General features: G+C 57.8%; 1 protein-coding gene across 1 annotated transcript; it reads left to right on the top strand.

Moving 5' to 3' along the window:
- Positions 1-421: 421 nt before the first annotated feature.
- On the top strand, positions 422-1,859 carry LOC101759484. Its single transcript, XM_014805873.2, has 3 exons — positions 422-692; positions 761-1,274; positions 1,354-1,859. Exons 1-2 carry the CDS (start codon positions 654-656, stop codon positions 1,208-1,210), a joined length of 489 nt encoding a protein of 162 aa, XP_014661359.1. The 5' UTR covers positions 422-653; the 3' UTR covers positions 1,211-1,274; positions 1,354-1,859.
- The last annotated feature ends 6,463 nt before the right edge of the window (positions 1,860-8,322 follow it).

Here is an 8,322-nt window from a genome sequence, read left to right as displayed (position 1 = left end):
CTGGGGTCCCTCCACCCGGCGAGGTGATAGACCTCGACGACGAGGCGGAGGAAGAGCCTGCGGCTCCGGCGGCGGCGGCGGAGATGGGAACGGTTGCCCCAGTGACCGCGACGGAGACGGCGTCCACCTCCGTGGCTGCGACGGGGGTAGCGGTGGTGGCGAAGATAGGGACATCTACCCCAGCGACTGTGACGGAGACGGCGGCAGCGGCGGCGAGGACGCCTGCCCCAGCGGCCGCGACGGAGACGCTGACGGTGGCGGGGGCGGGAACGCCTGCGCCGGAGATCGTGACGGAGGTAGGGATGCCTTCCCTGGCGGCTGTGACAGAGGCCGCGATGGCGGCAGGGACGGGAAAGCCCGCTCCGGCAGCCACGACGGGGACGGTGGCGGACGTGCGGGGGCCGTCGTCGAGGCTGGCAACGTCAGAGGCGATGGCCCCTGCCCCGGCGGCGGCGTCGGGGGCAGCCAGAGCGGCTCCCACCCTTATCCTGGTCAATCCCGTTCCCAGGGCGTGGGGTGGGCCTACCCTGCGCTGGAGGTTACGCAATGACCCGCAGAGACCCCTCTTCGTGCTGGACGATGCCGAGGAGTGGGGCAAGTGGTAGGTGGTGCAGGGCGGGCTTGCGAATGTCCGCGCTGCCCTGTCTTCCGCGATGGGGAAGCTGGACGACGTCGTTGTCCCTGGTGGCCAGGTATGGTGTTCTCCTCGGTGGTTGTTTTCCTCTTATCTCTCCGTTGCTGAGCATAAAATATTTTGTAGGCCCTCCAGGAATGCAGCCGGGGGAAGTCCGACTTCCTTCGGCTTGAGCAGGGGCTCTGGGAATGGTTCTCTACGGAGAGGAAGCGGACTGGGAAGCTGACTGCGCAGGTCGCCGCTGCTCAGCAAGTCATCGACGACCTGCGCAGGCGTGAGCAGGCGGCGCGGGAGGACGTGCGGCGGGCGGAGGACAAGTTCCAGGCCGTCATCGAGAAGGCTCGCCTTGATCTTGAGGAGTTCCAGGCTGCTGCTGAGAAAGCCCACCTTGATGCCGAGGAGCTCGCACGGCTGAAGGGGGACTATGAGGCCCTTCAGAAAACCGTCGAGCGTATCCGACGTGAGCGGCAGAAGGCTTTGCAAGATCGGGACTTCGAGGCAACTTGGAAGGTCGAGGCTGAGAAGGTAGCGGCCGAGGTCAGGGCGAAGGTCAGTCAGCACCACATGCAAGTGTAGGGGCTTTAGAACACCGTGGCCTAGGGGCTCGACCGGGAGCGTGAGCTGAAGGCTCGGTCCGAGGGTAAGGCTCTTCTCGTTCTTTTGTTTTTTGCTACTTTGGGATGGTTTCTGACTTGGACTTCTGTGGACGGACCTCACAGATGAACTCGCCCAGCTGAGGGAGGTTCTCGACGCGGAGCGCGCCGAGCACGATAACCTGCGGGACGCGGTCCGCGTTGTCTGCGACAGCCTCGGTGTGGTCCAGGGGGAGGGGACGAGTTCGTTGGCAGCTCGTGTCCTTGGGGCGTACCGGCGGGCCCATGAGATCTCTCGGGAGGCGCTTCACGTCGGCGTGAGGCGGGCCTTCGGCGTCTTCGGCTTCGACTACTCCGGAATCAACTTCGCCGGGATGAGCGGGGTACGCCTCCGGCTACACTGAGGCTGAGCTGTTCGAGATCGACGCGTCGTAGCTCAACCCAGCGGAGGCCTTAGCGAAGCTTCTGGAGGATGAGGCCATCCTGCCGGAGGACCTGGGGACGAGTTAGCTGTATCGGGCTTAGATGTCCCAAAATATGTAAATATGTTAGTCAACTTTGAACTTGCTTTTGTTATGACACCAGAGGCCTTTTCTATAGCTTGTTGAAAAAAGTTTTCGATCCTCTTTCTTGTTTTTTGGGTTTTGAAAGTTTAGAGCGCGGGTCGGGCGCGTCAATAAGCGCTGATGGGCGAAGGCACCGTAGCCACTGGGGCGTAGGTTTTTTCGTAGTCCGATCAGTCTTGCCTGAATGCCATTCGTGCACTCTCTCCTTTTCACGCCCAAATGTTTAGGAATAGGGTCGGTTCGGAAAGAAATGGCGTTTTGACAAGATGTCAAGTGACTTGGGCCGGAGCCCCTGATAGCCCCTGAGGGATATGCGGCCCTGGGGCAGAGCCAGGGTCGATACGAAACTTGAACGAGATCGACTCAATATTCCCTTTTCCGTTGAATAAACAAGTTACAGAAGTATTTACGTACAGAACTTGGAAACAAAAACTAAGGGTAGAAGCATCTTAGCTGCTCTATGTTCCAAGCATTGTTGAAGATCTGTCCGTCAGGGGTTGCCAGCTTGTACGTGCCTGGCCGCAGTACTTGCGCGATGATGAAGGGGCCTTCCCATGGAGTGGTCAGCTTGTGCCGGTCTCTGTTGTCCTGGACGAGGTGAAGCACCAGGTCGCTGACGTTGAAGGCTTGGCCTCGTACCTTACGGCTGTGGTATTGTCGTAAGGCTTGCTGGTACTTGGCCGAGTGTAGTAGGGCCACATCGCGCGCTTCGTCAAGCTGGTCTTGCGCGTCTTCGAGCGATGCTTGGTTCCCTTGTTCATCATACGCCTTGACTCTCGGCGACCTATACTCCAAGTCTGTGGGGAGGATTGCCTCGGACCCGTAGACCATGAAGAACGGGGTGAAGCTGGTCGCCCTACTGGGGGTCGTCCTCAGAGTCCATAGGACCGGGGGAGCTCCGCGATCCACCGGCCGCCGAACTTTTTGAGGCGGTCAAAGATCCGTGGCTTGAGACCCTGGAGTATCATGCCGTTGGCCCATTCAACCTGCCCATTCGTGCGGGGATGTGCCACGGCCAACCAGTCCACTCGGATGTGGTGGTCATCACAGAACTGGAGGAACTTCTTCCCGGTGAACTGCGTGCTGTTGTTCGTGATGATGGAGTTGGGGACTCCGAAGCGATGGATGATGTCGGTGAAGAACTGTACTGCCTGCTCGGATTTGATCTGCGTGACGTGTCGCGCCTCGATCCACTTTGAGAACTTGTCGACGACGACAAGCAAGTGGGTGAAGCCCCCGGGCGCCTTCTTGAAAGGTCCGACGAGGTCTAGTCCCCAGACCGCGAACGACCATGTGATGGGGATGGTCTAGAGTGCCTGCGCGGGCAGATGGGTTTGGCGCGCAAAGAATTGGCACCCCTCACAGGTGCGCACCACGTGGGTGGCGTCGGCTACTGCCATCGGCCAGTAGAAGCCCTGTCGGAAGGCGTTCTCGACGAGGGTTCTTGGCGCGGCGTGGTGGCCGCAGCCCCAGCGTGGATATCCTGTATCAATGCCTTTCCCTGCTCGATCGGGATGCAGCGCTGGAGGATGCCGGTGTGGCTCCGTTTGTAGAGCTCCTGGTCGATGATGACGAAGGATTTGGCGCGACGTGCAATCTTGCGTGGCTCCGTCTTGTTCGCCGAGAGCGTCTCGCGAATGAGGTAGTCGAGGTATGGGGCTCTCTAGTCGGGCCCCTCTGCTAGGTTCACCTCAATCTCCATGACTTCGGGGTCGGAGGGGTCGGCCTCTGTGTCCGAGGCAGTTGGAGAGTCGCCGACCCTTCCGGGGTCGGCGCCTGAGTCCGGGACAGGTGGCGCGTTTCCGACCTCTCCCGGGTCGGCGCCCGAGTTTGGGGTAGGTGGCGCGTCGCCGATCCTTCCCGGCTCTTTGTAGCGGATGGAGGGCTCGTACTAGTCGCTGACGAAGACGCCGTCGGGGATAGGCTTTCGGCCGGATGCCGCCTTCGCCAGTTCGTCAGCTGCCTTGTTGAAACGCCTTGCGACGTGGTTGAGTTCCAGTCCGTCGAACTTGTCCTCGAGTTTGTGGACCTTGTCGCAGTATGCCGCCATCTTGGGGTCGTGGCAGCTCCACTCATTCATGACTTGTTCGACGACTAGCTGAGAGTCGCCTCGGATGTTCAGCCATCGGATGCCCAGCTCGATGGCGATGCGAAGCCCGTTGAGGAGGGCCTCATACTCAATGACATTGTTAGATGCAAGAAAATGGAGACGGATCATGTACCTCATGCGCACGCCAAGAGGAGAGATGAAGACCAGACCCGCTCCGGCGCGGGCCTTCATCAACGACCAGTCAAAGTACATTGTCCAGTACTCCTGCTTCTCCGGCGCGGATGGCGTCTGGATCTCCGTCCACTCTGCGACAAAGTCGGCAAGTACTTGGGACTTGATGGCTCTACGGGGGCGTAGGTGATGCCCTGGTCCATGAGCTCGAGTGCCCACTTCGCGATCCGTCCCGTGGCGTCCTAGTTCCGGATGGGAGGTGAAGTAGTGGCACCACTTCCTCTTTGTGATGAGGACGGCGTAGTTGAGCTTCTGGATCTGCGGGTAGCGAGCCTTGGACTCAGACAAGACCTCGCTGACGAAGTACACCGGGCGCTGCACCTTGAGGGTGTGTCCCTCTTCCTCTCGTTCCACCACCAGAGCCGCGCTGACCACCTGAGTGGTCGCCGCGATGTAGAGCAGGAGGGGCTCCCCGTCGGTTCGCGGGACCAAGATCGGGGCTTTCGTCAGGAGGTTCTTGAGCCGGTCAAGCGCCTCCTGGGCCTCGGTGGTCCACTCGAAGCGGTCGGTCTTTTTCAGGAGTCGGTAGAGAGGGAGCCCCTGTTCGCTGAGACGCGAGATGAAGCGGCTCAGGGCCGCCAGGCATCCCATGACGCGCTAAATTCCCTCTATGTTTCGAATCGGCCCCACGTCGCTGATGGCTGCTATTTTCTCCGGATTGGCTTTGATGCTGCGCATGGAGACGATGAATTCCAGCAGCATGCCCCTCGAAACCCCGAAAACGCACTTTTCAGGGTTGAGCTTGATGCGCTTGTCTCTTAGCCTTTGAAAGGCTAGTTCGAGGTCGGGGACGAGCTGGTCGCCCCTCTTGGACTTGACTACGATGTCATCTACATAAGCCTTAACGGTCCGCCCGATGAGGTCCCCGAAACACTTAAGCCTGCATCGCTGGAACGTAGCCTCCGCGTTCTTGAGGCCGAATAGCATCTCAACGTAGCAATAGGGGACGAAAGGGATGATGAAAGAGGTCGCGAGCTGGTCGGACTCTTTCATCACGATCTGATGGTAGCCGGAATATGCGTCAAGGAAGCTAAGGGTTCGCACCTGGCGGTTGAGTCGATTATCTGATCTATACGTGGAAAAGGAAACAGATCCTTTGGACACGCCTTGTTGAGACCGGTATAATCAACACACATCCTCCATTTCCCATTCTTTTTGCGTACAAGAACAGAATTAGCTAGGCACTCTGGGTGGTACACTTTTTTCATGAATCCGGCTGCCAAAAGCTTCTGGAGCTCCTCGCCGATGGCCTTGCGCCTCTCCTCGTCGAAGCGACGCAGGCCTTGCTTCACCGATTTGGAGCCTCGGCGACTTCCCTCGGGATGCCGGGCATGTCTGAGGGTTTCCACGCGAAAACGTTGCTGTTCGCGTGAGGGAAGTCGACGAGCGCGCTTTCCTATTTGTTAGATAGGGTAGCGCCGATCCGTACGATCCGCCCGTCGGAGCTGCTGGGGTTGAGCGGGACCTCCTTGACTCCTTCGGTGCCTCGAAGGAGGTGGCAGACTGCTTGGAGTCGGGCTGGTCCTCAGCGTTTCTGCGAGCTGGACCGCAGGATCCTCCGTGAAGGTGATCGCTGCGGCGTACTCGCAGCATTCTACGTCGCACTTGTATGCCTTCTGGAAAGACGTACCGACGGTGATGACCCCGATGGGCCTCGGCAGCTTGAGCTTGAGGTAGGTGTAGTTGGGGATGGCCATAAACTTAGCGTAGCACGGCCGCCCCAAGATGGCGTGGTAGGTTTCATGGAAACCCACCACCTCGAAGGTGAGGACCTCCTTCCTGTAGTTGGAAGGATTCCCGAAGGTGACGGGCAGGTCGATCTGCCCGAGAGGCATCGCCTGTTTCCTCGGCACGATGCTGTGGAATGGCGCCTTGCTGGGGCGGAGGCGGGAGCGGTCAATCCCCATGGCGTCAAGAGTCTCGGCGTAGAGGTTGTTATGGCTGCTACCCCCGTCCATGAGCACCTTGGTGAGGCTCATGGTGCCGACGATAGGGTCGATGATGAGCGGGTAGCGTCCTGGCTGCAGGACGTGCCCCGGGTGGTCGGATCGGTCAAAGGTGATGGCGGATCCCGACCAGTCGAGGAAGGCCGGTGTAGCAGGCTTGGCCGCGTAGACCTCGCGGCGCTCCAGCTTCCGGTGGCGCTTGGAGTCGTAAGCCACCGGTCCGCCGAAGATCATGAAGCAGCCGTCCACCTTGGGAAAGCCATCTTCCTTCTCCTCGTCGTCCTTCTTCTCTTCATCGAGCTTCCATCTCCGGTCGCCCTTTACTGGGTTGCCTACAAAAATACCTCTTCATGAGGTTGCAGTCCTTGTAGGCGTGCTTCACTGGGAACTCGTGGTTCGGGCACGGTGCCTCGAGCAGCTTGTCGAAAAAACTGGGGGTGCCCTCTAGGGGCGGCTGTCCCCGCTTGCGTTCAGCAACGGCCACGAGGGGAACCTCGCACCGCTGCTTGTTCTTCTTCTTCTGTTGATGGTGGGAGGTGCCCTCGTCGGCGTCCTCCTCCCACTTCGCCTTGCCCTTGGAGCGGCCGAAGATCGCTCCGACGGCTTCTTCGCCTGAGGTGAAGCTGGTGGCGATGTTGAGGAGCTCCTCCGTGGTTCGCGGGCCTTGGCATCCCAGCTCATGGATAAGGGGTCGGCAGGAAGTTCCTGCCAGGAAAGGTCCTATGACGTTGGCGTCCGCGAGGTTGGAGAGCTCGGTGCGCTTCCTGGAGAAGCGCCGGATGTAGTCCCAGAGGGACTCGTCTGACCCCTGGCGGCAGCTCCGGAGGTCCCAGGAATTGCCAGGGCGCATGTACGTGCCCTGGAAGTTCCCCACGAAGATCTCCTTCAGGTCGTTCCAGCTGCGGATCCGACTCGAAGGGATGTGCTCCAGCCAGACTCACGCCGATTCGGCCAGAAAGAGTGGGAGGTTGCGGATGATGAACAGGTCATCGTCCGCTCCACCGGCCTGACACGCAAGCCGGTAGTCGCTGAGCCACAGCCCGGGGTTCGTCTCCCCGGAGTACTTGGCCACGTTCTTGGGCTGCCTGAAGCGCGCCGGGAATGGCGTGTTCAGGATGCGTGCGGAGAAGGCCCAGGGTCCTGCTGGGTCGGGGCTCGGGTTACGATCTTCTTCGCTGTCATAGCGGCCACCATGGTGGACGTGGTAGCCGTGGTCCACGTTCTCCTTCCTGTTCGCGCGGGAGCGCCTCTGCGCGTCCAGAGTGTCGCGGGCGTCGCGGACGAGGCTGACGCGCCGGTGAACGGACTGAGCCCTGCCTCCTGCGGGAGGCGGTGTCCGTGGAGCGGGCGCGGCCTGGTTCGCCCTGGGGAGAGTGAAGCGTCCCCACATAAGTAGAAACTAAATGTGATCCAATTATCAGTCCCAGGAGGCTGATAACTGTAACAGCTGCCATTTGAGGCATTACAATGACTTTGAGAAATTAGAAGCAATTCCAAAAGAAAAAGAAAAGAAATTGGCAAAAAAAAAATCAAATTTGGTCAAATTTGGTCGAAATTTGAATTTCAAATTTGAAATTCAGAAAAATTTGTCAAACACATGGAATACAAGTGTAAGAGTATTTGGAACTGAGGGATCAAAAATTTGGAACTGAATTAGTGCTAAATATCTCAAAGGAATCAGAGAAAAGAAAAAGAAAAAGGATGTTTACTGTTCACCGTCCGAAAACAACAGTCCAGAAAAACAGCAGCAGAGTCTGTTTTCAAAATTGATTTGTGGAGAATTTTTCAAATAAGTGCACCAAGACAACTACACTATACTGAAGTATGAACCTTGGACTACAATATTCAGGTGTTGTTGGCCAGGAACAGTGAAGGGAAGGAATTCAAATTTGAGCCCAAAGTCAGCACCTTGTCACACTTATCTGACACTCTGAAAAATGACTAAGTGTGAACAGCAGCACAACATCAACTTTGGACTTAAATTCAGAGAAATGTAGCTAAAAAGGGGTACTTGTTCATGAGCAAAATGGAACATTGGGACATAGTAGAACATGTTTGGGAAGAAGTTGGACTTAAAGGAAGGGAATTGGATGACTAAACTCGAGCACAAAGCAAGGTCAGTGACACTGTCATGAACTGATGAACAGAAACTCGAAGTTCAGTAGAAATTCAGTGAAGCTGGTAAAAGAATTCAAATTCGCACTATGTTTGATGTTTATCTCGAGCCCGAGCCAAAACAAAACATGACGGGTTTGAGATTATCTCCAACTTCTGTTAAGGCGCTGGAGGCCGTCGGATTGAA

Source organism: Setaria italica, chromosome IX (genome assembly GCF_000263155.2).
Source record: "Setaria italica strain Yugu1 chromosome IX, Setaria_italica_v2.0, whole genome shotgun sequence".
Taxonomy (NCBI): domain Eukaryota; kingdom Viridiplantae; phylum Streptophyta; class Magnoliopsida; order Poales; family Poaceae; genus Setaria; species Setaria italica.
This window is presented reverse-complemented; position numbering and strand designations above follow the sequence as displayed.

Excerpts from the sequence above, each read along its gene's own strand:
- LOC101759484 (XM_014805873.2), top strand. The coding sequence starts at position 654 with ATGGGGAAGCTGGACGACGTCGTTGTCCCTGGTGGCCAG. Across the intron at positions 693-760 it reads TCGTTGTCCCTGGTGGCCAG|GCCCTCCAGGAATGCAGCCG; the intron begins GTATGGTGTTCT and ends AATATTTTGTAG.